The sequence below is a fragment of the Panthera onca genome, chromosome B2 (assembly GCF_046562875.1).
Source record: "Panthera onca isolate mPanOnc1 chromosome B2, mPanOnc1 haplotype 2, whole genome shotgun sequence".
Lineage (NCBI taxonomy): Eukaryota > Metazoa > Chordata > Mammalia > Carnivora > Felidae > Panthera > Panthera onca.
In genome coordinates, this window is record NC_138343.1 from 35,555,138 (window position 1) to 35,581,958 (window position 26,821).

General features: G+C 43.3%; 2 protein-coding genes across 4 annotated transcripts in view; both read right to left on the minus strand.

Moving 5' to 3' along the window:
* The window catches only part of TMEM217B (transmembrane protein 217B), a 40,355-nt gene extending 13,578 nt beyond the window's left edge, over window positions 1–26,777 (minus strand). For 2 of the 3 annotated variants that reach the window (XM_060615372.3, XM_060615371.3), the window contains exon 1: window positions 26,689–26,776. The gene's annotated coding sequence lies outside the window, so the exon portion shown is untranslated. Of the gene's footprint in view, window positions 1–26,688 lie in introns of all 3 variants that reach the window. The other variant, XM_060615373.3, reaches the window with a different exon arrangement.
* On the minus strand, window positions 1,352–26,771 carry TMEM217 (transmembrane protein 217). The gene is made up of 2 exons (XM_060615370.3): window positions 26,689–26,771; window positions 1,352–2,597 (listed from the first exon to the last, which is right to left on the minus strand). Exon 2 carries the CDS (start codon window positions 2,496–2,498, stop codon window positions 1,920–1,922), a length of 579 nt encoding a protein of 192 aa, XP_060471353.1. The 5' UTR covers window positions 2,499–2,597; window positions 26,689–26,771; the 3' UTR covers window positions 1,352–1,919.
* Window positions 26,778–26,821: the final 44 nt, after the last annotated feature.

Consider the following 26,821-nt stretch of genomic DNA (forward strand, 5'->3'; position numbering starts at 1 on the left):
GCTCCAGGCTCTGGGCTGTCTGCCCAGAGCCCGACATGGGGCTCGAACCCACAAACTGTGAGATCATGACCTGAGCTGAAGTCAGATGCTTAAACGACTGAGCCACCCAGGTGCCCCAGTAACCTCAATTTTTAACATAGACGAAAGATTTGAGTAGACACCGTACCAAAAAAGATACAAGGATGCTAAATAAACACATAAAAAGATGTTCAACATCATTTGTCATGAGAGAAATGCAAGCAAAAACCACGATGAGAACCACTCTATACCCATTAGAAAGGCTAAAATGAAAAATTTATTGTTTGTGTTAAGTGCTTGCAAGCATGTGGAGGGACTAGAATTCTCATATCCTGCTAGTGGGAATATAAAATGGGACAACCACTCTGGGAAAACATCTGCTAGTTTCTTAAGAAGTTAAAATTGTATTTATCCATGACAAATGAAATCATAGGTCTATACAAAGTCTTATCCCCAAATGTTTATAGTGTTCCTATTTGTAATTGCCCCAAACGGCAAATCACTAGATGTCCTTCAAAGGGCAAATGGATTAAAAAACTGTGGTATATTCATGCCATGGCATACTACTCAGTGATAAAGAATGAACTTTCAACACACATGACGTGGATGAATCTTAAAGAATGAACTCTTGATACGCATAACAACATGGATGAATTAGGCTGAGTGAAAGAAGCAAGACCAAAAAAAAAAAAACGGTGCATACTGTATGATTCTATATATGTAAAATTCTAGAAAATGCAAACCTAATAGATAATGATGGCAAATCCGTGCCTTGTGATGGTAGGGGGTGCTGCAGGAAGGGGAGGGAGCAGGGGTTAAGAGGAAACTTTTGGGGTTGATATGTTTAGGAATTCAGTTGTGATGATGTCACTGGGATATACTTATGTCAAAACTTATCAAATTATATACTTTATGACTTTTTTTTTAACGTTTATTTATTTTTGAGACAGAGAGAGACAGAGGAGGGTCAGAGAGAGAGAGAGACACAGAATCTGAAACAGGCTCCAGGCTCTGAGCCATCAGCACAGAGCCTGAGGCGGGGCTTGAACTCACGAACCGCGAGATCATGACCTGAGCCGAAGTCGGACACTTAACCGACTGAGCCACCCAGGCGCCTCTCAAATTATGTACTTTAAACATGTGCAGTTATTATATGTCAATTATACCTCAAGAAAGCTATTAAGCTTATTAAGCCATAAGCAGTGGTTTTGTTTCTCTCACTAAACTGCAAAATCCTCAGGGTCAGGCCTTGTATCTTGTACTTTTTTTGTATCCTTCTACTAAGTCCAGCATAGTGATGGACACAGAAAAGTTTAGCAAATACCTTTTGGCTAACCGAGTGCATTTTGCACTCTTTGACAAATCTCGGGGAGGGGGGTACTCAAGACAGAAAATGGAAAACGGTTTTCTCTACTTTTATTCTTTTATTTATCTGGAATATAGCACAGAGGACAGAGGGGGAAAGACCATGGCACAAAGCTACCCCAAGACACCACCAGTCTCCCTTACACTACAGCTACCTGAGGTATAAATACAGATATGCCCGTGTCCCAGGGTTGAATTAGAGAGCTGTGGGTCGAAGGCTGATGAAGGTATATAACAAGGTGAAAGGATTGCCAGACTGCAACTCAGCTTCATTTCATTCCCTTACCCTCTTTATTTTGACCTCTAAGGTGGCACTGACCAGAAGACGAAGGAGGAACCCAAGAAGTGCTTGGCAAGTAACAATGGCCTTTCACTAACCGCCCTTATGGACTGAGCAGGTGGTCCCCATTGGGATTATAATTACATTTCTCTCCACTTCTCCCAAAAAGATGGCAGTAGGGCCTCTATTCTGAACAGATCAGCAAAAGTGAAAGAGATGGAACTAGAATGACCATCAGTGGAGAGAAGGGCAAACATCATCCATGATAGTGTCGGGTAAAGTTGATGATCTTTGATTTCCGTCGTAGGAACTCTCCATTGCCTGTTGAAATACGTCTGTTGTAGGAAATTATATTCCCTGGGCTTTTACTTTTATAGATTGTGTGGGCATAGGAGATGACATAGAATATCCAGAAGCAGTGCATGAAAATACGGGACATCAGGCCAAACCAGCGCACGACTCTGACCTCTTCAATGACAGAGTCATTGTTGGTAAAGATTTGTACTATAATGTTTACAGCTTCATAGAAAAGGATCCAGATGATGTAGGTCACCAAGCCCCTGTGTATTTGAGCATATACTGAGTACAGGAGGAAGCAGCTGATGATGAGGGTAATGAAAGACAGGAAGAAGACCATATTGAAAGCCCAGCAGATGATGAACTGGCTTATCAGGACACTTGCACTCTTGTTCTGTAGGTGGCTATCAGTGCAATTGTTGTTCCTTATGTATCTGTGTTCGAAGATGAGGTACATGTTGGTGGCCACGATGGTAAAGACCCCTGATAACACGGTGCCCATTTTGGCAGTCATCCCAAACCAGTGCTGCTGTCTCATGCTGAGACTTCCTGTGATGACGAACAAGATACAGGAGAATTCTGGTTCCTGCCAATGTGATAAATGATCACAGTTTCTGCCTCCTGCCCCAAATGCACCCTGGAAAAACAATAGAGAGAAATATGGAAACAAGGAAACAACAGCTTTGGAAAGACGGAAGGCTTTAAAATTTCTTGTGAATGACATATCTGATAAAGGCTCAGTGCCCAGAATCTGTAAAGAAATTATCAAGCTCAGCACCCCAAAAATGAATAATCCAGTTGAGAAATGGGCAGAAGATAGGAGTAGACATTTTCCCAAAGAAAACATCCAGATGGCTAACAGACATGAAGAGGTGCTCGACAGCACTCATCGTCAGGGAAATACAAATCGAAATCATGATGAGATACCACCTCACACCTGTTGGACTGGCTAAAGTTAACAACACAAGAAACAACAGATGTTGGTCAGGGTGTGGAGAAAGGGGAACCCTCTTGCACAGTTTCTGGGAATGCAAACCAGGGCAGCCACTGTGGAGAATAGTATGGAGGTTCCTCAAAAAGTTAAAAATAGCCCTACAACCCAGCAATTGCACTACTAGGTATTTACCCCAAGTTTATAAAAATACCGAATCAAAGGGGTACGTGCACCCCAATGTTTACAGCAGCAGTATCAACAGTAGCCAAACTATGGAAGGAGCCCAAATGTCCATCGACCGATGAACGGAAAGAAGATGTGGTATTGATACCATGGAATATCACTCAGCCATCAAAAGGATGCAATGTTGCCATTTGTGGTGATGTGGATGGAGCCAGATTGTATTATGCTAAGCGAAATAAGTCAGAAAAAGACAAATACCGTATGATTTCACTCATGTGGAATTTCGGAAACAAAACAGATGAACATATGGGAGGGGGGAAAGTGAAGGAAACAAATCATAGGAGGCTTTTTTTTTTAAGTTTTTATTTATTTTGAGGGAGAGAGGGAGTGCGTGTGTGCACACAAGCGATGGAGGGGCAGAGAGAGAGAATCGCAAGCAGGCTTCACACTGTCAGCGCAGGGCCAGATGTGGGGCTCGAACCCATGAACTGTGAGATCATGACCTGAACGGAAATCAAGAGTTGGATATTCAACCGACTGAGCCACTCAGGGGCCCTCCATAAGAGACTCTTAACCATAGAGAACAAGCTGAGGGTTGATGGAGGGAGGTGGGTGAGGGACGGATTGAATGAGTGATTGGTATTAAGGAGGGCACTTGTGATGAGCACTGGGTGTTGTATATAAGTGAGGAATCACTGAATTCTAGTCCTGAAACCAATATTGCACCATATGTTAACAACTAGAATTTATTTATTTATTTTTAAATGTTTATTTTTGAGAGAGAGAGAGAGAGAGAGAGAGAGAGAGCACATGAGTGCGAGTGGGAGAGGGGCAGAGAGAGAGAGGGAGACAGAGGATCCAAAGCAGGCTCCATGCTGACAGTAGAGAGCCTGATGTGGAGCTTGAATCCACAAACCGGGGGATTATGACCTGAGCCGAAGTCGGACACTTCATGGACTGAGCCACCCAGGTGCCCCAACTAACTAGAATTTAAATAAAATTTTGGAAAGAAAAAAAATAAAATCGCTTGGGAGTGTGAGTGGGGAGGAGGGAGGATGCAGTCTGGGGCGGGTGGCAAGGAGCAGGTGATTAGAGAAGCGGTTCTCAGCCCTGGCTTTACATTAGAATCAATGAAGTACCCAGGCCCAGGCTCCACCCCGGACCAGTTAGAACATCCTGCGTGTGCTACTCAGAAATCGGTATTTTTCATGACTTCCTGGTGATTTTCACAGGTAGCCAGTAGTAGGAAACACTGGGTAGAGAAGGTAGTTTAAATTACGCTCTTCTCTTCTCCCAGCACTGCTGCACCCTGGTAGGGAAAATTGGCGGCACTTGCCAGACCTTGAGTGCAGGTGTCTCAGGAGAAAATCAGTACAGTGTCGCCGCTGGCGTGAGGCGTTGACGAAAACAGGTGGACACCAACTGGCTTTCCGCAATCACTCCTGCACTACGTATCAAAACTGAATACAAAGAAAGTGGGAGGGACGAGAGGGTGGGTGATGGGCACTGAGGAGGGCACCTGTTGGGATGAGCACTGGGTGTTGTATGGAAACCAATTTGACAATAAAGTTCATACTTAAAAAATAAAATAAAATAAAAGAATACACAAGAAAGGTATACTTTAAGGGAAATTTGGAGCCTTCAGGAGAGGATTGCCTAACAATAGAAAAGAAAAAGCAACAATGAGCTGGGTGTTCAACTAAAAAACTTAAGGGGAAAAAAATCCCAATAATAAGAACAACAAAAAAATAGGAGGAAGAAAATAAACAGAAGAGCAGAAATCAATGAAAAGGAAATAAAGATAGAGGGATCTCTGATTGGTTAGGTTATCGGGGCCAACTTGCTGCTTAAAGCAACTAAAAAATGCTAGACACCATAGTTTTAAAATATTCTTAAAAGCACAGAAGAGCTGACAAAGTAGGAGGTGGGAAGACAGTCTACGGGAGAGGTAAGAAAGCATGGAAGTCGATTTTGCTCTGAGGGTATTTACCAGTCTGAGCAAATGTGAATTACATTATGTGCTGTAGGCTAAGGGTGAATGAAATCAAAACTCAGGATCCACCAAGGTGGGGAGTCTATTAGAAAGCCTTCCTTGCATTTGTCATGCCCGTTCCCCAGAGGGCTATGATTAAATGTGAATCAGAAGTAAACCTGACCCCACATCTTTCTCTCAAGAGCTCCAAGGAAGACAACTTAGTACTACACTGCACAAAAGGGGAGAAAACTCCCCTTGAGACATTGTAACCATAGCTAATCTTTTTGTGGATTTGTAGCCCAAATTTTATGAAGTATTCAAAAAAGCTTTTAATTTACCAGGAGTCTAGTTTAAAGCAGTCCTGGCGCTTGGGTGGCTCAGTTAGCTAAGTGTCGGACTTCAGTTCAGGTCATGATCTTGCAGTTCGTGGGTGAGAGCCCCACATCGGGCTCTGTGCTGACAGCTCGGAGCCTGGAGCCTGCTTCAGATTCTGTGTCTCCCTCTCTCTCTGCCCCTCCCCTGCTTGCACTCTGTGTATATGTGTCTCTCTCTCAAAAATAAATAAACATTAAAAAATAAATAAAATAAAGTAGTCCTGAACTGGAATTCTCTTAAGTTCCTGGTAGCAGCAAATTCACATCTTCTCTGGAGGAATGCATCTTTGTGTTGGTCCTCAAAGAATCTCCAGCAGTTAATCACTGCATAGACGATGGGTACCACACAGTAAAAAAGAACCCAGCATGCAAGGAACAAGGCACTGCAAGTGAGAACCAGCAGAAATAACAGCAGAAACAGAACTGCGAAAAATATCAACTTATGAAACAATTATAGTTACTACATTTTTTGCATTAAAATTTTTATTTTCTTAAATTTTTATTTTATTTATATTTTATTTTTAATGTGTAAAGTACACATAAAATGTACCACCTTAATCATTTTTTAAAGTTTATTTATTTTAGTAATCTCCACACCCAATGTGGGGCCCAAACTCATGACCAAGAGTTGCATGCTCTTCCAACAGAACCTGCCAAGTGCCTCACCAACTTAACCATTTTTAAAGCGTACAGTTCAATGTTAACTATATTCACATTGTTATGCAGCCATTCTCTAGAACTTTTTCATCCTACAAAACTGAAACTGGATGCCCATTAAACAACTATTTCCCCTCCCCCACAACCTCTGATGAGCATCATTCTACAATTCTTTTTTTTTTTTTTTTTTTTTTTAGTAGGCTCTATGCCCAATGTGGGACTTGAACTCATGACTCTGAGATTAAGAGTTGCATGCTCTCCCAACTGAGCCAGCCAGGCGCCCCATCTACTTTTTTTTCCTATGAATTTTACTATTCTGGATATAATACATAATATACTTGGATGATATATATTCAGAGTAGTAAAGTGGAATGATACAGTATCTATCTTTTTGTTTCTGGCTTATTTTACTTAGTGTAATTTACTCAAAGCTCATCTATGTTATAGCTTATATCAGAATTCCCTTTGATTACACATTTATGTAAATAAAAGGCAATATTGAAAGTATATGTAAAAACAGGAATCCATAGAAAATAACCTAGCAGACCTGAACGAGAAGCAAATAGAATTTCTAGAGAGGAAAACCTCAAGACCTGAAATTAAAATTTCATGGGTGTATTTGGTAGCAGATTGGACACAGACAAAGTGATGATTAGTTAACCAGAAGAGAGGTCAAAGGAAATTATCCAGATCGTAGCACGGAGAGGCAGTAAGATGGAAAATATGGATGAGAAGTTAAGAGACATGAAGAATATAATAAGATGGTCTGACGAGAGAGAGAGAGAGGGAGGGAGAAAGAAAGATGGAGAGAGAAAGAAGAAGGAGTAGAAGGAGGAAGAGAAGAAAGAGGAGGAGGAGGAGGAGGAGGAAGAGGGAGGAAAGAGGAGGTGGAAGGAGAAGGAAGGGAGGAGACAGAAGAATAGGGTAGCATATTTGGAGAGGTAATAGCTGAGTGTGATATTGTGATTTATTATAAGAAATATATATTTGGGGGGCGCCTGGGTGGCTCAGTCGGTTAAGCATCCGACTTCAGCTCAGGTCATGATCTCGCGGTCCATGAGTTCAAGCCCCGCATCAGGCTCTGTGCTGACAGCTCAGAGCCTGGAGCCTGCTTCAAATTCTGTGTCTCCCTCTCTCTCTGACCCTCCCCCATTCATGCTGTCTGTCCCTGTCTCAAATAAATAAACGTTAAAAAAAAAATTAAAAAAAAAAAAAAAAAAAGAAATATATATTTGGTCTTCATCCCTGGTTCTGGCTCACAGCTCCCCAAGCCCTTGGAACTTCCTAAGTATAGAGAATGATAGAAGTGTCCTTTGTTATGTTAATGAGGCGACTCTTATACCTTCCCTCTCTCTCCTATCCTACATCCCCAAATACTAAGTTCCATCTCCTCTCCCTCCCACATATCTCTTGAATCAGTCATTGTTTTTCCCACCTCCATTGCCACCACCATAGTCCAATCACCATCATGTTCTTCTCTGGACTACTGTGACTGATACCACTTGTGAAGTTACAGTCTTTTTTTTTTTTTTAATGCTTATTTATTATTTTTGAGAGAGGGAGAGAGAGGGAGAGAGAGTATGAGTTGGGGAGGAGCAGAGAGAGAAGGAGACACAGAATCCGAAGCAGGCTCTAGGCTCTGAGCTGTCAGCACAGAGCCTCACGGGGGGCCCCAACTCACAAACTACCAGATCATGACCTGAGCCGAAACCGGCCACTTAACCAACGGAGCCACCCAGGCGTCCCAGTTATAGTCTTGATACAGTCATGAATGATGCTACAGGGAGTGGGGAGGAAGACAGTGGATATGTGTGCAGGGGTAAGAAGTCCTCATCTATCAGGGTGGGAAGCCAATAGATACTGTCTAAAAATGATTAAGCAAGAAGTATCAATACAAGTGTATAGTTTAGAGATAATGAGGTCAGTAGGAGGGGAAGTAGATGAACTGAAGGTGGATGCCCGTGGGAACTATGACTGGGAGTGGGGGGCAGAGGACTGCTGTGTTTACTATAAGCCTTTCAATATTAACTAGTGCTACACATACACACAATTTTAATAAAAATGGGTTTATGAAAATATAATTATTTTATTAAGTCTAATAAATCAGATCATTAAGTATCTCCCATTGGCTCCCTTTATGTTGTCGGGGTAGCTTTCTTTAATACAGTATCTTTGTAGCCCCCCAAATGGTTAAGCCAGCATTGCGGAAGGACAGCCAGATAATTGTCGTCGTCTAAACCAAGAGCTACAAATGTTACCATGAAAAGTAGTTGGTAATAGTGCGATGAGGTGCCTGAGCGACTCAGTCAGTTAAGCATTCCGGTCTTTATCTCAAGAGTCGTAAGTTCAACCCTGGACTGGGCTCTGTGCTGAGCCTGAAGCCTACTTAAAAAAAAAAAAAAAGTGATCCCAACAGTCTTTTTTGTCTATTTGTGAAATGTTCTGAAAATGAGACATTATTTCAACAAGTACACCACTAGAAGTGATTCTGATTCCATCTTTGAATATTGACATTTTTTTTTTAAAGTAGGCTCCATGCCCAACGTGGGGCTTCAACTCACGACCCTAAGATCAAGGGTCACATACTCCATCAACTGAGCCAGCCTGGTGCCTTGAATATTGATATTTTAAATGCTGAAAAAAAATTTAGGGGCGCCTAGGTGGCTTATTTGGTTAAGCGTCTGACTTCAGCTCAGGTCATGATTTCGAGGTCTGTGAGTTCGAGCCCCGCGTGGGGCTCTGTGCTGACAGCTCAGAGCCTGGAGCCTGCTTGGGATTCTGTGTCTCCCTCTCTCTCTGCCCCTCCCCTGCTCATGCTCTGTCTCTGTCTCTCTCTCTCAAAAATAAATGAACATTGAAAAAAATTTTTTAAAACGATGTAGAAAAACTGCTGAGATCCCACACAACTATTAGTGAAAATATGAAACAGAGTTAGGCCAGTTAATAACCAGAAAAGAAAAAAATGTAAAAGCGTGTAAAAGGTACTTCAGTAAAGAAGGTATGAGGATGAATAAAACTGCTACATAGTCACACAATGCTATGTTAAATGGTCATCAAGATGAATGTCTGTGGCAACATACAACATGAATGGATCTTAGGTAATAATAAGGGGGAAAAGTACCAAAAGAAGATACATAGTTAAAAACAACTATAGATGGGGGCTCCTGGGTGACTCAGTCAGTTGAGCATCAGACTTCCGCTCAGGTCATGACCTCACGGTTTATGGGTTTGAGCCCCACTTCTGGCTCTGTGCTGACAGCTCAGAGCCAGGAGCCTGCTTCGGATTCTGTGTCTTCCTTCCTCTCTGCCCCTCCCCTGCTCATGCTTTGTCTCTCAAAAACAAATAAACGTTAAAAAAAACACAACAACTATAGATCTATATCATACACACATTTTATGACTATATGTATAGGTGCAATAAAACTATAAAACTGTTGGGGTGTCTGGGTTCAGTCAGTGGAGCATGCGACTCTCGATATCAGGGTTGTAAATTCGAGTTCCATATTGGGTGTTGAGATTACTTTTAAAAAAACTTTTTTTTTTACATTTATTTATTTATTTATTTAATTTTTTAGTATTTTATTTTTATTTATTTATTTAAAAAAATTTTTTAACGTTTATTTATTTTTGAGACAGAGAGAGATAGAGCATGAACGGGGGAGGGTCAGAGAGAGAGGGAGACACAGAATCTGAAACAGGCTCCAGGCTCTGAGCGGTCAGCACAGAGCCCGACGCGGGGCTTGAACCCACGAACTGTGAGATCGTGACCTGAGCTGAAGTCGGACGCTTAGCCGACTGAGCCACCCAGGCGCCCCTTTTATTTATTTTTTAAGACAGAGAGAGACAGAGCATGAATGGCCGATGCGGGGCTTGAACTCACGAACCGTGAGGTCATGACCTGAGCTGAAGTCGGATGCTTACCGACTGAGCCACCCAGGTGCCCCTGGATTACTTTTTTTTATTTTTATTTTTTTTATTTTTTTTTTTTCAATATATGAAGTTTATTGTCAAATTGGTTTCCATACAACACCCAGTGCTCATCCCAAAAGGTGCCCTCCTCAATGCCCATCACCTACCCTACCCTCCCTCCCTCCCCCCATCAACCCTTAGTTTGTTCTCAGTTTTTAACAGTCTCTTATGCTTTGGCTCTCTCCCACTCTAACCTCTTGCCCCTGGATTACTTTTTTAAAAATCTTAAAAAACACCCCTACGGGGGCACCTGAGTGGCTGAGTCAGTTAAGCGTCTGGCTTCGGCTCAGGTCATGATCTCCCAGTTCATGGATTCAAGCCCTGCTTTGGGCTCTGTGCTGACAGCTCAGAGCCTGGAGCCTGCTTCAGATTCTGTGTCTCCCTCTCTCTCTGCTCCTCTCCTGCTTGTGCTCTGTCTCTGTCTTTCAAAAATAAATAAATGATAAAAAAAAAAAAAACAAAACCTTACAAACCTCTATGAGGAAACTATATAAGGAAAGCAGAGGAATGATGAATTTAGGATTCTAGATGATGGTCACCTCAGACCAGGGGAGGAAGTGAAATGGCTTAAGCAGACCAGACAATAAGGTATGAATTACTGACAAGATCCTAATTTTATTTTGGGTGGAGGATTTGAAGGTACCTATTACATTACTAAAAATAACTAATACTTAAAAAATAAATAAAAGAGCCATGAATGGACCAATGAGGAATATGTCATGCCCCAAGGATTATGGTTAAGTCTAACTGTGAGTATATGAGGTACAATAAAAAATACATAAAACAAAGATAACAATAGCATTTACCTCCAAGTCGTTGTGAAGATTAAATGAGTTAATATATGTGTTAATATATTGAAAACACTCAGAACAGTGCCTGGAAACTAGTAAGCATTCCACTGTGTAAGTATTTTTGCCACCATTTTGCTTTATGCCAAGGGGTAACTATTTATTATGCACGCAAAACTACTCCTCATTAAGCTGTGTTGTAGCAGACGTCATAAGCTTTGTTCTCAATACTCATTTCCTTCCCTTTTTTTTAAAGTTTATTTTATTTATTTATTTATTTAAGTTTATTTCTTTATGGAGAGAGAGAGAGCACGAGCTGGGCAGGGGCAGAGAGAGGGAGAGAGAGAATCCCAAGCAGGCTCTGTGGTGTCAGTGCAGAGCCCAACTCGGGGCTGGAACTCACGAACCGTGCCTATCTGGAGCCAACATCAGGAGTGGGATGCCAACAAGGAACCCCTGCTTTTCTTGATAAAAGAGGGAAATGTGGCCGACACCATCCCTACATCTTCCTCTTTTCTTTTTTCTTTAAATGTTTTATTTTTTTAAGTAATCTCTACACCCAAGGTGGGGCTTGAACTCACGACCCCAAGATCAAGAGTTGCGTGCTCTTCCGACTGAGCCAGCCAGGCAGGCCATCCTTTAGTACTATTTAAAAATTATTTTGGGGGGGCGCCTGGGTGGCTCAGTCGGTCAAGCGTCCGACTTCGGGTCAGGTCATGATCTCCCGGTCCATGAGTTCGAGCCCCACGTCAGGCTCTGTGCTGACAGCTCAGAGCCTGGAGCCTGCTTCAGATTCTGTGTCTCCCTCTCTCTCTGACCCTCCCCCATTCATGCTCTGTCTCTCTCTGTCTCAAAAATAAATAAACATTAAAAAATAAATTAAAAAAAAAATAAAAATTATTTTGGGGGGATGCGCCTGGGTGGTTCTGTCGGTTAAACGTCTGACTCTTGATTTCGGCTTGGGTCATGATTTCACAGTTTGTAACCTCAGGCCCCACGTTGGTCTCTGCGCTGACAGTGCAGAGCCTGCTTGGGATTCTCTCTTGCTCCCTCTCTCAAAAGAAATAAACTTAAAAAAACACTAATTTTTTAAATGTATTCTTTCTACTCAATCTATACAGTAAGTGAAAATTCATGTTCTGATTTGTACATCTTATTGATGACTCTTTAGGTTGAATATTTTAAAAGTATTTGTTAACTACTTTTATTACTTCTTATGAGTTATTTATGTCCTTTACCTGATACATTTGTGTATTAAGATGTTAGTTATTTTTTTCCAATTTGTATGAGTTTCTTATATGATAAAGGTATTACTCTCTGTTAAGAAAGAAAATATAGAGGTGGCCGTGTAGGTGATGGGTGGTGTTGAGACCCTGCAGTCCTCTCAAGGTCATTCAAATCCTCAGAAAGGTGTCGGGCTGTCGGATGGCATCCGTAATTCTCTTGGCCTTTCTTTTGTGGTCGTAAGCCGACGGCCACAGCGCCTCGCACCAATATCCCAAGCAGGAGTGTGCCAGTAAGCTCTCCCCCGTGTCCGTCTCTTTCATAGGAAGGAAAGCACTTTCCAGAACCCCTCAGCAGCCTTCCTCTCATGGCTTGTCGGTCAGAACTGGTTCACGTGGCTACCCATAGTTTCAAGAGAGGCTGGGGAAGCCAGTTCCTGGCAAAGCTGAGTAGAATTGCCATAACTGGTTTAGTCATATTGTGATTTATGCCCAGAATACAGCTGCACAACCCCCCCCCCCCCCAAGAGTCCCCTTAACAAGGAGAAGCAAGGAAGTGGCTGATAAAGTCTGCCATACATATCTTGCTCTGTTAACTACTCTTTTTCTCCTCTGACATAGAAGGAACCAGGGCTACCTGTTCGCCCCTTCTTTCACAGAAGCAGAATGTTTAGGTATATACACGGTTGGCCAGGAAAAGTTTTGCTTTTCCCCAACTTTCCTTGCAGCTGAATGTGGTCATGTGACCAATTCCTAAAAAGGAGTTGAAAGGGGACAAAATGAACCTAAGTACCAGAGAGTGGGGCATGTGGGTGGCTCAGTCGGTTAAGCGTCTGACTCTTGATTTCAGCGCAGGTCACGATCTCATGGGTGTGAGATCACGCGCTGCATGGGTTGTGCTGGCCATGAAGCTCCCTTAAGATTCTCTCCCTCCCTCTTCCTCTGCCCCTTAGCTGCTCACACGGGCATGCGCTCTCTCTCTCTCTCTCTCTCAAAAAAAAAAAAAAAAAAAGCACACCAGATAGTAAGGAGAAAGTCCTGTTCTCCCTTTCCTTCTTCCCAGTGGTTGGAACATTGATGTGGTTGGGAGTCATTTTGGACTCACCGGGCAAGGGCATAGCAGAGCATAGACAGAAGGAGCCTAGGTCTCTGAAGATTTCACGGAGCAGAGATACCCACACTAGCTTAGGCTTTTACATGAGAGAGAAAAACTATAAACTTTTGTCATCTTTAAATTTTTCTTAATGTTTATTTATTTTTGAAAGCGAGAGAGAGAGAGTGCAAGCAGGGGAGGAACAGAGGGAGAGGGAGATACAGAATCCGAAGCAGGCTCCAGGCTTTGAGCTGTTAGCACGGAGCCTGATGTGGGGCTCGAACCCATGAACCATGAGATCGTGACCTGGGCCAAAGTCAGATGCCCGACTGACTGAGCCACCCAGCACCCCAACTTTTATCATCTTTAAAGCACTGTCATTTTGGGGGCGCCTGGGTGGTTCATTCGTTTGAGCATTGGATTTCAGCTCAGGTCATGATCTCATGGTTCATGAGTTCGAGCCCTGCATCTGGCTCTCAGCTGTCAGCACAGAGCCCGCTTTGGATCCTCTGTCTCCCTCTCTCTCTTCCCACCCCCTGCTCACGCTCCTTCTCTCAAAAATTAAAAAAAAAAAAAAAAAACATTAAAAAAATAAATAAAGCACTGTTATTTTGCAGGCACACTTACATCCTAACAAATACAACTGCCTCCAATCCTCTGTCTGAGAGCATGCTAAAATCTCTCCCACCTTGATCTCTCCCTTGATCCTGTGTTTCTAATTTACATTCAGTCTTTCTCTGTGTTAGTCGGAGAGGGCAAAAGATACCGATCATTTGCCTGATTTGAGCAGAAAAGGGCATAGCTCATAGATTGTGGAGAGGGCTAGAGAACTGTCAGTTATCTCTTGCTACAATAACGCCACACAAACAACTCCAAAACCCCGGTGGCATGTAACAATGAACAGTACTTCGTTCATAAGTCCATGGAGCTCAGTTTATCTGGGGCTGAGCTGAGCTGGGCTCAGGTGAATTCACTGAAGTGTCTGGGGGTCAACTGTTGGCTGGCAAGAGAGTTGTGTTGATTTTGGCTGAGCTCATTCATATTCTGAGGCTCAACTGGTTGCTGGCTGATCTAGGATGGACTCGGTTGGGATGACTCGGGGAGACTAGGCCTAATGTCGCGCGTCTCTCATCAGTCAACAGGCTAGCCTGGACATATTCTAACGGCGATGGTGAGGACACCAGCACGATTGCTACAGAATGAATGCTTATACGCCCCCAAAATTCACTGGTTGAAGACCTAATGCCCAAGGTGATGGTATTAGAAAGTGGGGCCTTGGAGAGTGATTAGATGATGAAGGTGAAGCCCTCGTGAAGAGATGAAGAAATTAGTGCCTTTATTATTTTTTTAATTAAAAAAAATTTTAAGTTTATTTATTTATTTTGAGAGAGAAAGAGCACGAGAGCTGAGAGCAGGTGAGGGGCAGAGAGAGAGAGAGAGGCAGAGAGAGAATCCCAAGTAGGCTCCACCCTGTCAGCGCAGAGCCCCATGTGGGGCTCGATCTCCCCAACCGTGAGATCATGACTTGAGCCGCAACCAAGAGTTCGCTGCCTAACAGACCGAGCCACCCAGGCACCCCCAAAATGAGTGCCTTTATAAAAGAAGTCCCAGGGAGATTCTCGCTTCATTCACCACATAAGGGCACAGCAAGAAGTCAGCAGGCCGCAACCCGGAAGACGGCCTTTAAAACCAGACCCAACCTACGCTGGCACCCGATCTTGGACTTCCGGCCTCCGGAGCGGTGAGAAGTAAATTTCTGCCGTGTGTCAGCCCCCCAGGCTGCCGTGTGCTGTTCCAGCTGCCCAGACAGGCTGGAACAGAGAGCGAGCACAATCACGCAGGCGCTTCTCAAGCCTCTTTCTGTCAGGTTTGCTAACATCCCTTGACCAAAGCAAGTCCCAGGGGTGAGCCCGGCCTCAGAATGGGAAGGTCTGACAAGACAACATGGATGCAGGGAGAGGCGAAGAACTGAGGCCACGAATGCCGTCAGCCCGCCGCCCCGCATTCGGAGCTCTGTCCGGGGGGTTGCCAACATCTTACCACAGGGCCAGACTACTACAGACGCTGCTAGTGCCACCGAGGAGCATTTGACGCTCAAGTCCCACCGACAGACCTTGGGGCACCGACCCCGGGTGCCGCTGCCATTGGCTGTTCCCCCCCCCAAACTGAGCGTGGCTGTGACAACTGGCACTGCTCACCCAGAGAATGATTCTTTTCTGCCAGTGTTTCTTCGCCTCACAAACTCCTCCTCGTTCAAAGCCGAGGCTGGGCAGATTTTATTAGCAGAGCCTATGACACAAGTGCATGACTTCGTTCACGAGGAAAGATGGGAAAGTGAGGAGCGGGCGTTTTGGGCTACACAGTCCTGGGAGGTGAGCTGTGCTTCCCACAAGGTTTCATAGACTGGAAAATTCTCCATACATGGGAAAGGGGCTTATATCGTGGGCGGCTAAAGAACCGAAAGGGAGCCACAACAACGAGGAGGAGGAGGACACTAGGCTCTCATTCCTTTCACAACTAAACGTCTTTTTTTTTTAATTTTTTTTGTTTATTTTTCGGAGAGAGAGAGACAAAATGCGAGCAGGGGAGGGGCACAGAGAGAGGGAGACACAGAATCCGAAACAGGCTCCAGGCTCTGAGCTGTCAGCACAGAACCCGACGCAGGGCTCAAACTCACGGACCGTGAGATCATGACCTGAGCCAAAGTCAGACGCTCAACCAACTGAGCCACCCAGGCGCCCCCACAGCTAAATTTCTTGCAAGAGTACCCCTGGCTCGCTTTTCTCATGGCCCACTTCACTTCTGTCGTAATCAGTTACTACCACACTAGTGAGGCAAAATCCAGTGGTTTACGACCACGAGCACCTATTTTTTGCACTCATGCTTCAGGCTGCATGTCGGCTGGGTTTAGTTCCGGGCTCCAGTCTGGGTTTCTGTCTGTTACACACGTCTTTTCTCCACCTGGGACCAGCAGCTCCCAGAGTATGCTACGATGGCGAATGGTAGGAGTGCAGCGGAGTGAACAAAAATATATGATGCCTCTTCAGGTACATTGGCATTTTTGCTCACATTCCATCGGCCGGAAGAAGTCTAGCAGGGAACTATATACTCCATCCACCCTCATGCATGCAAGGTCACGTAGAAAGATGGAGGAAAGAACTGAGGACAGTAATCCAGTCTACCGTAACTCTTCATCTGGCTCTGCCCAGCTGAGCCATTTGGGTCCATAATAACTCTACAATTGCCAAATCAAACAGTTTTCAGAGGATGGGGGAGCAGGCAGGTGCCGGGCCAGCAGTACCTTTTCGGGCATGGTTAGGAGTTTGGGTTTTATACTAAGTGTAGTGAAAGCCATTTAGTGGTTGAATATGTGGTCTTTCTGCAATGCAAATCTGGTCGTGCTATGCCCCTACTTAAACTTTCAGTGGATGTCCACTTGTCTACAGGAAAAGGTACCACAACTCTCACGTGGCATTAGAAGTCCACCATGATGGTTCCCTGCTCCAGTATCTACCATCACTGCACCCCATTCTGCGCACTCTTTGCTGTTCCCATGTAGTGCCACTTAGATTTTATTTTAGTTTGGGCTCTCCTAGGAGCAATCTCTAAGACAAGGACTTGAGAGCCAGTAGTTTATTTGGGAGGTGATGGAAACACCAGTGGAGAAGAGGTGGAAAGTGATACAGGGGAGGAATGTAGCCCATAAAGGATGGGCTATTAAGCTAACTACCACAGTGACTAAGAGGAGCTTAATCCTGTTAAGAAACTGGGCAACACATGCCTCAGAATGATCCCATCTGAGGGGTGAAGGAGCTGGTGAATTTACACACCAACTCCTGAGAGTTGTTGGTTGAGGGCTGCTCCCGGGAGGAGTTAACTCCTAGGCACTAATAGTACACTGGGAGTTTGTGAACTGTTTTTTTTTTTTTTTTTTCTTTCCAGTTTTGGGGAGTTGGAAGAAGAGCCTTTGGGCAAAGAGAGCATACATAGAGGTCGAGGGATGTGGGTGAGGCACTGACAGCGTCTCCTATGTGGTTTTTCAAATGCAACTTCTCTTGTAGACCACAATTCCATAAATGTTTCATCCTTCTGCCTAGGATGCTTTTCCTGCCCTCTCTACCTGCGAAACTCCTACTCATCCTTCCAGACTTTTCCCAGCTTCCTAAACAGAGAGGACCACACTTCACTCTGGTTTTTTTTTGGATATAGTGCACACTTCTTACTTTTATTACTTATCACGCTGCTTTACTTATGAGCCCGACTCTTGTACTAGATTATACATTTGTTAAGGGCAAGAGCTGTACTTCACAGCTTTTAATATAGTTTGGTGCCTAGAATATAGTACATGATAAGGAAAAGCTAGTTGGATGGAAGCATTAATTTCTGTCTACAGAGTCTGGCGATGATCTGCTGGAGTGCTACATTGAACTGTGGCCAACCTGAGGGTAAATAATAGCAGTTTTTACGCTCCTTTTCATCTCGATGACATTACCTACTCTTCCTTCGCCCAATATCCTCCTCTTCTCTCTCCCTATCCTTACATCAAAATCTGCTCCTAGATAACTTCTTTTACATCAAAGGAGGATTAAACCAAGAGATAGGAAATGTGAGTTCCTGTTCCTCTTCACCAGGTCCTTGAGCAATTTCTTCTTCTGAACTTCAGACTCCTCACTTGTAAAGTGATCTTGGATGTCCCTGCCCCTACTAAGGGGCTCTGTAAGAATATCTCTAGAAGGGGGGCACAGAAGGAACTGGCAACAGTGGTTGCCGCTGAAGGATATATGGGTGGCTCTGGGGCAAAGATGAGAGGGAGACCAACTTTTTCTTTACATCCTGGGTTAATTTCCTAGGACTATTGCATCAAATTGCCATTTGGTGACATAAAACAACACAAGTTTGTACTCTCACTGTTCTGAAGGCTGGGAGAGCACAATCAAAGTGCTGGCGGGGCCGTGCTCCCTTTGAGGATTTCAGGAGGAATCCTTTCTTGCCTCTTCTGGGTTCTGGTAGCTCCAGGCATTCCTCGACTCGTGACTGCATCACTCCAATCTCTGCTGCCATAGTCACACCACCTCCTCCTCTTCTGTCTGTGTCTTTTCTCTTGTAAGGACATTTGTCATTGGGTTTAGGACCCAACCAAGTAAAACAGGACAATCTCGTTTCAAAATTCTTAACGTTATTATTTCCACAAAGACCCCCTTTTCCAAATATGGTAACATTCATAGGTTTCAGAAATTTGGATGCGGACATGTCTTTTGGGAGGCCACCATTCAACCTATTACATACCTATTTGGATGTCTTGAATTGGTATCATGTGCAAGTTTAAGAAAGGAAGATAGGAAAGAGGAAAGAAGGGAAGGAAAAAAGGAAGGACCTGCTTGACAGAATCGTAGGAGATTTTTTTTTCTAGGATTCCTAATAGTTCAAACCAAGGTGGTCCACTCCTGTTATTGATTACAAGCCCAATACCTCCCATCTCCATGATTTTCTCTTCAAGATATCCCCATAATTTTCAACAACAAAACATTTGCTTTCAGTACGGAGCACTCACACAAGAGGGTGGCGAGAAAAAGGAAGGAAAGAAGAGAGACTTGGATGTGACTGAACAGACACTAAGATTTCTATTTTTCTGCTTCCTGTTCAACCCAACTTTGAAGGATCTGGCTTTGAACCAGCTTTCTCTCCTCAATTTTTATTTACTGTTGAAACCATGTTGTAGGCGATGAAAATGGAACTCTCATCCCATGCAGGTAGAAGAATAAAGTAGTACAACCACTCTGAAACATGATTGAGGGGTGCATGGGTGGCTCAGTTGGTTGAGTGTCCAACTTCAGCTCAAGTCATGATTTCACAGTTCCTGAGTTTGAGCCCTACTTTGGGCTCACTACTGTTAGTGTAGAGCCTACTTCAGATGCTCTGTCCTTCTCTTCTTCTGCCCCCCTGCCTCTGCTTGCAGGGCAAAAATAAACATTTTTAAAAAGAAACACAACTGAACACTATTTTGCAAAGTTGAACACATGCACGCAGACCAGCAATTGCACTCCTACATTGATGTCCTAGAGAAACCCTTCCCCCTGTCCACTTATCCAGGAGACATGGATGAGAGTGTTCATAGCAGCAGAGTTCACACTAGCACAAAATGTGAAGCAACTGAGTGCTGATCAGTAGTCACGCAGATAAACTGTGCTATTTCTAAATTTTTTTAAATGTTTATTTATTTTTGAGAGAGACAGAGACAGAATGTGAATGGGTTAGGGGCAGAGAGAGAGGGAGACACAGAATCTGAAGCAGGCTCCAGGCTCCGAGCTGTCAGCACAGAGCCTGACGCAGGGCTCGAACTCATGAACCATGAGATCATGACCTGAGCCGAAGTCGGACGCTCAACGGACGGAGCCACCCAGTCTCCCTGAACCTGTGCTGTTTATAAAATGGAATACTGTACAGCAGTGAAAATGAGCAAACTACACTCATCAATGTGAACTAAAGCTAAATCTCAAAACCCCAGTGTTGTCTAAAAGCAGCAAGCACAGGGGCTCCTGGGTGGCTCAGTTAAGCGTCTGACTTCAGCTCAGGTTATGGACTCACGGTCCGTGAGTTCAAGCCCCACATCAGGCTCTGTGCTGACAGCTCAGAGCCTGGAGCCTGCTTCCAATTCTGTGTCTCCCTCACTCTCTCTCTGCCCCTCCCCCACTCATGCTCTGTCTCTCTCTCAAAAATGAATAAACGTTAAAAATCTTTTTTTTTTTTTAAAGCAGCAAGAAACAGAATAGGTACAATACAATGTCATTACTATAAAGAAAACATTATTTAAGGTTATGAACATAGGTGGAAAAGTATAAAGAAAGACAAGAGGACAATACAAAACCCTGCACAGTGGTTGTACCTAAAGTGAGGAGGAAGGGGAATGTTAACTGAACACTGTTCAAAATTAAAAAAAAATTAGAGACAACAATTGAGGAATATTCACAGAGTGGAACACAATATTAGAGCTACTATGAATCAACTAAAGCTCCATTTATCAACAGAATACTGAATGAAAAAAGCCAGTGGCTGAAGTTTACGTGTAGTGTGGTGCTATTTATAAAGTTTCAAAATGTGAAAAACATGATTATGGACATTCATACGTAAAGTAAAAGTTTGCAACATGCATAGAAAGCTGAACACATAACTCAGGATTGTGGTTTCCACGGAGAAGGGGAGGGGAACAGGACCAAGGAGGAACAAAAAAGGGACTTCAGGTTTACTGTAAATTTTTTGTTTCTTAACCTTGTTCTTATGTGTTCTTTATTCTTTTTTATGTTTATTTTATCTAAAAAAATTTTTTTTAATGTTTATTTATTGTTGAGAGACAAAGAGTCACAGAAAGTGAGCAGGGGAGGGGCAGAGAGAGAGGGAGACACAGAATCCCAAGCGGGCTCCAGGCTCTGAGCTGTCAGCACAGAGCCCCATGTGGGGCTCGAACTCACAAACTGTGAGATCATGACCTGAGCCGAAGTCAGACACTTAACCGACTGAGCCACCCAGGTGCCCTTATTATTTATTCTTTATTGCAGGGGTTGGCGAACTACCACACATGAACCGAATCTGTCATGCTTTTTTTGGTATGGCCTGTGAGCTAGGAATGGTTTTTACATTATTATTTATTATTATTATTATATTTAAAAATTTTTTTCAATGTTTATTTACTTTTGAGAGAGAGAGAGAGACAGAGTGTGAGTGGGGGAGGGGCAGAGAGAGAGAGACACACACAGAATCTGAACCTGGCTCCAAGCTCTGAGCTGTCAGCACAGAGCCTGACATGGGGCTCAAACTCACAAACTGTGAGATCACGACCTGAGCCAAAGTCGGACGCCTAACTGACTGAGCCACCCAGATGCCCCTATTTTTTTAATTATTATTATATCATTATTATTATTTAGTCTTTACATCTTTAAATAGTTGAAAAAAACTGAAAAACTAATATTTTATGATGTGAAAATTACATAACATTCACATTTCTGCATCCAAAGATAAAGTTTTGTGGGAACACAGCTACACTAGTTTATTTTCATATTGTTTGTGGCTGCTTTCATGCTACAGGGCAGAGTTGAGCAGTTTCAACAGAGCCCGTATGGCTGGGAAAGTGGAAAATATTTACAGTCTGGCCCTTTATAGAAAAAGTTTACCTACCCCAGGTTAAATATCTGACATATATTTCAAAATAGCAAAAAAGAAAAATTCTGGAAATAGAAAGATATATAATTCCACCACCTAACAAAATTTCCTTAGTTTTCCTATGTTTTCTTCAGTCTGACAAAACCCATCTATTTTTTTAAAAATTTTTAAATATTTATTCATTTTTGAGAGATGGAGAGAGACAGAGTGCAAGCGGGGGAGGAGCAGAGAGAGAGGGAGATAGAATCCCAAGCAGGCTCCACACTGTTAGCACAGAGTCTGATGCAGGGCTCAAACTCACAAACTGTGAGATCATGGCCTGAGCCGAAACCGAGTCGAACACTTAACCGACTGAGCCACCCAGGCTCCCCTGTGACCACTCTAACTCCCTTTACTCCAACAACCTCTTGTTCCTTCAGTCTTTTTGCTTATCGCTTTGCCTTCTCTAATATAACTGATTTCTCTCATTTTGCTCTTTCTAGAGGTTGTTTAGATATCGAGAAAGCTCTGTTGCCTTTAGATCCCAGGTTGACCTCACCATCCCTTTGGTAACTCAATAGAACATTCTGTGGTGCATTGTGAGGGCTGCTCCTTGCTCTCCTGTCTTAACCCTTCTTCTCATCACAGGGTCCACTCCACTCCTTTGCAGAGGTTAAAGTCTGCCAGTGATCTCCTGGTAACTAAGTCCAAAGGCTTTTTCCTCGATTTTTATCTTCCCCAACCAGGCTCCTTTTTACTATTCTTCAAGTCTCTCTCCCCCTCTCTCCCTCTCTTTCTTTTTCCTATGGTGTCTCTACTCAGGGCTTATCTCTTCACAGAACTTTCTCTAAGGATTGGGATACACCCACCTCTTTTGAATCCACCTGCAACCCACACATGGATCATTCCCTTAACTCTACTTTGCCCCCGACTGAGTTGTTTTACTCTGCTTTGAATGAAGATGCAGTTAAGGAGGGAAAGGTTTAAACCTTGCAGGCAGATTACATTGAGAGTCTTCTATTCATACTTTCAAAATAATCAAACCTGGGGTACCTGGCTGGCTCAGTCCGTAGAGCATGGGACTCTTGGCCTTGGTGCTGTGACTTTGAGCCCCACATTGGGTGTAGAGATTACTTTAAAAAATATATTAAAAAATAATCAAATCCTTGAGATAAACTCAAGGGTCAAAGGCCATAAAGTGCTTGAAACAGATCTACGAAGGGAGGTCCACAGATAAGCAGCATCAGTGTCACAGGGGGGCTTATCAGAAATGCAGAATTGTAGGGGCGCCTGGGTGGCTCAATCGGTTAAGAAACCGACTTCGGCTCAGGTCATGATCTCGCGGTTCATGGGTTCGAGACCTGTGTCGGGCTCTGTGCTGACATCTCGGAGCCTGGAGCCTCCTTCAGATTCTGTCTCTCTCTCTCTCTCTCTGTTCCTCCCCTGCTCATTCTCTGTCTCTCTCTGTCTCTCAAAAATAAATAAACATAAAAAAAAAAAAAACCAAAAAGAAATGCAGAATCGTAGGCTGTAGCCCAGACACGCTGAATCAGAATCTGGGCTTTTAACGTGATCTCTATGTGATCCACATGTATATTAAAGTATGAGAAGACTGGCCTAGAAGCTGCAAAAGAGTTTGAAGAGGACAGTCTTTCCAAGATAGGAAGGGAGACTGTTCTTCAACCAAGAGTAGAGGCAAGCTTGTAGTCTTTGGTAAAGTGGACGCATCCTAGTAGGTGTTAGAACACATGGTTTGTAACATGTTTTCCAACAACAGCAAAATGTTTATGAACAACATAGAGCCAAAGGACAAGAACAGTTTATACTTTTCATTTTCCTACTTAGTCAATATTAAGCACCGACTATGTGCCAAGTGCTATCCCAGGTGAGAATAGCAGGAAACAAAACAGACAAAATCCCTGCCCCAGTGGAGCTTACATTCTAGGGATGGAGATGGGCAACAGAGAAGTGCATAATAGGCCAGGTGGTGATCATGTCTTTTTTTTTTTTTTTAATGTTTTTATTTATTTTTGAGACAGAGAGAGACAGAGCATGAGCAGGGGAGGGGCACAGAGAGGAGACACAGAATCTGAAGCAGGATCCAGGCTCTGAGCACAGAGCCTAACGCAGGGCTCGAACTCACGGACTGTGAGATCATGACCGGAGTGAGGCTGGCCGCTTAACCGACTGAGCTACCCCGGCGCCCCGAGAGGGTTTTAAAGAAAAATAGAGTGGTGGGGACCGCTATTTAAGATGAGTGGTCAGGGATGGCATCCCCAATTGTGAAGACACTGAGGGAGCAAGCCATCCAGATATTTGTGGCGAGAGAATTCCAAGCAGAGGAAATGGCTAATACAAAGGCCTGGAGGTAGGAACATGCTGGGAGGATTCAAGGAACAGGGAAACTGCCAGTAAGTGCGGTTGGAGCAGATTAAGCAAGAAAGAGAGTGGAGGGGTCTTTTAAGGAGCTTGGATTTTATGCCAAATGTGATGGAGCCATTGCAAGGTATTGAGCAGAGGAGTGACATAAGGTGACTGACATTTTATTTCATTTTATTTTTCTTCCCCTGAAATATACATGTTTATTATTTTTTTAAATTTAAATCCAAGTGAGTTAACATATAGTGTAATGATGATTTCAGGAATAGAATTTAGTGATTCATCATTTACATATGACACGCAGTGCTCATCCCGACAAGTGCCCTTCTTAATGCCCGTTGTTCATTTAGCCCATCCCCCCACCCAACATGCCATCAGCAACCCTCAGTTTGTTCTCTGTATTTAAGAGTCTCTTATGGTTTGTCTCCTCTGTTTTCATCTTAGTTTTGCTTCCTTTCTCTTATGCTCATCTGTTTTTTTTCTTAAATTCCACATATGAGTGAAATCATATATTTGTCTTTCTTTGACTGACTTATTTTGCTTAGCATAATACCCTCCAGTTCCATCCACATTGTTGCAAATGGCAAGATATCATTCTTTTTGATCGCCGAGTAATACTCCATTGTATATATACCACATCTTTATCCATTCATCAATCAATGGACACATGGGCTCTTTACATACTTTGGCTGTTGTCAGTTGTGACTAACATTTTAGAAGGCTCTCTCTGGATGCTCTCTGGGGAAGAGACTCTAAGGGGGAAAGAGTATAAGCAGGGAGGACCAATAGGAGGCTGCTGTATAGATGTGGTTGGTTTAGATTTTGATAATGATGGTGGTGGTGGTGGTGAGAAAGGGCCCAACAATCTCAACTATCTTAATAGAGACTTTGGGTTGAGGTGGCTGGGTGCTTAAGAAAGACTATTTAAAGGGCCACATGGGTGGCTCAGTTGGTTAAAGGTTGGACTTCAGCCCAGGTCATGATCTCACGGTTTGTGAGTTCAAGTCCCGCATTGGGCTCTCTGCTGTCAGCACAGAAACCCCCCTCTTATCCCTCCCCCCCCAAAAATAAACACTGGGGTGCCTGGGTGGCTCAGTAGGTTAAGTGACTCGTGATCTCAGCTCAGGTAATAATCTATAGGTTCATGAGTTCGAGCTCTGCACTGGGCTCTGTGCTAACAGCATGGAGCCTGCTTGGAATTCTCTCTCCCTCTCTCTCTGCCCCCACCCCACTCCTGATCACTCTCTCTCTCTCAAAATAAATAAACTTAAAAAAAATAAACATAAAAAAAGACTATTTAAAAAGTTTTTGTCAGATGACAAGAGTGATTTTTTTCCCCTTTGGATGAGAAACTGGCTTAGATGTAGAAAACAAAGAGTAGGAATAATAGCACGTCTCTGGATTGAACGATGTTAACAGCATCCCCTGGGAATCAGTGTTATTTAACATCTCATAAACAATTAAGAAAAAGGAATACTTTAAGACATTTTTTGGTGTACACATTATACTCTGCTTTCCACATAGTGAAATGTCAAGTCAATAGGGAGCATCTTCTGGAATATTTCTAAAGCTATGTGAGTAGGCTGGAAAGTGGCAGGTGACTTGCCACATGGACAGTATAAGGCAGCTAACACAGGGGGACACAATTCTGAACTTCCAGTTACCACCAAAGAAAGGGATCTAGAAGTTGCTGTACATTATTCCTTTGAGATGCCAGCTCTTGTAAAGTCCAAAATGCCAGCAAAAGTTCTGGCTGTCTAGAATAAAGACAAAGCATCAGTTTCAACAAAAACCTCAGGAAACTCCTCGTGGAGCCCAGTATGCAGTGCTGGTCACTGCATTCGAAGAAAAAGAAAAGCCAAAGAAAGGCAGCTAAAATGATTAAAAGGCTAGAAGGGCTTTTGTTTTTTGGATTAAATGCCCATAAAGGTGACTATCTGAGACTATGAAAGTCTATGAAAGCTTGAAAAATTCACAGAAAGTAAAATAGCCCGTTTCATACAGTATCATGGTTGCAAAATTTACAAAAGAAGCTTGAAAATGGGGGTAATGTCTATATAGAAAAAGGCCATTGGAGGGCATATGTTCTTTTTTAGACAGGGGGTCCTTAAATGTTCTCCAATATGTGGGAGGATGTGTTGTAACAGCAAACAGAAGCCGGGATGGAGGACAAGCAGCCCACGTCAACAGTTCTTTTTTAGGACAAAAATTACTTTGGACTAGGGTGTGCTCTCTGCCCACCCCCTCATTCTCCCTGCCCACCCCAATCACTGTAGTATACAACCACAGAAACTCACAAAGAGCAAAAAACACTGACAAGACATTCAAAGGATTCAAAACGCTGTATCAAATCTCATTCCAAGTGAAAACTAGATTGAAAATGAATTCAAGGGTGATAGATTTATAATAGATTAATAAAGGGGATTAAAGATGTTTGTGGGTATATCCTTAATCTTTGTGATTCATGCCTTGGAGATATGCTATGTCCCGGCAGGAAATGTTACTTAGTAGTCTGAATTGGATGGAAAAAATAAGAGCATGTCCTAAACAGTCAGTATCTGGCTTCTCATAGTCAGAAAGTGGCAGTTAATGATAGAAACACGGATTAAATCATTTGAATTTTACCCCCAGAACAAATCCTTTACTAGTGATCAATTACCAGACGAATGGAAGACTCTTATGAACCAACCGTTATTCACGTGTTGAACAGTTAGCAACCCTGGGCTATTGGATACGTATTGATCTTCCTTCATAGATTTAACAAAAAAAAAAAAAAAAAAAAAAAAAGGACTCCAAACGGAACAGGGAAAGGTGAGGAGGATAATAACCAGAGTGACATTGATTTGGGAGATGTTAAAAATGGGCTGCAACCACCACATGGCCGTTATTTTTAGTTCAAAGATTTATATGTATAAATACATATGCTCTGTCTTTCCAAAAAATATTAGGCTCAGGAACCTCATTCCCTCCCGAAAGAAAACAGTACTCTTTCTTCCTTCCCCATAGGTCCCTTTCTTTACCTGCTTCTTCCACTCCCAGGGTTAAGGAACTTTCAGCCCCGCCTCCCTGCTCTTCCAAGCTCCGCCTTCCCGGTCCACCTGTGTGCCCAGTGCCTGATGTCACTTTTCGGCTTCAGCGGCCTGCAGGATTCCG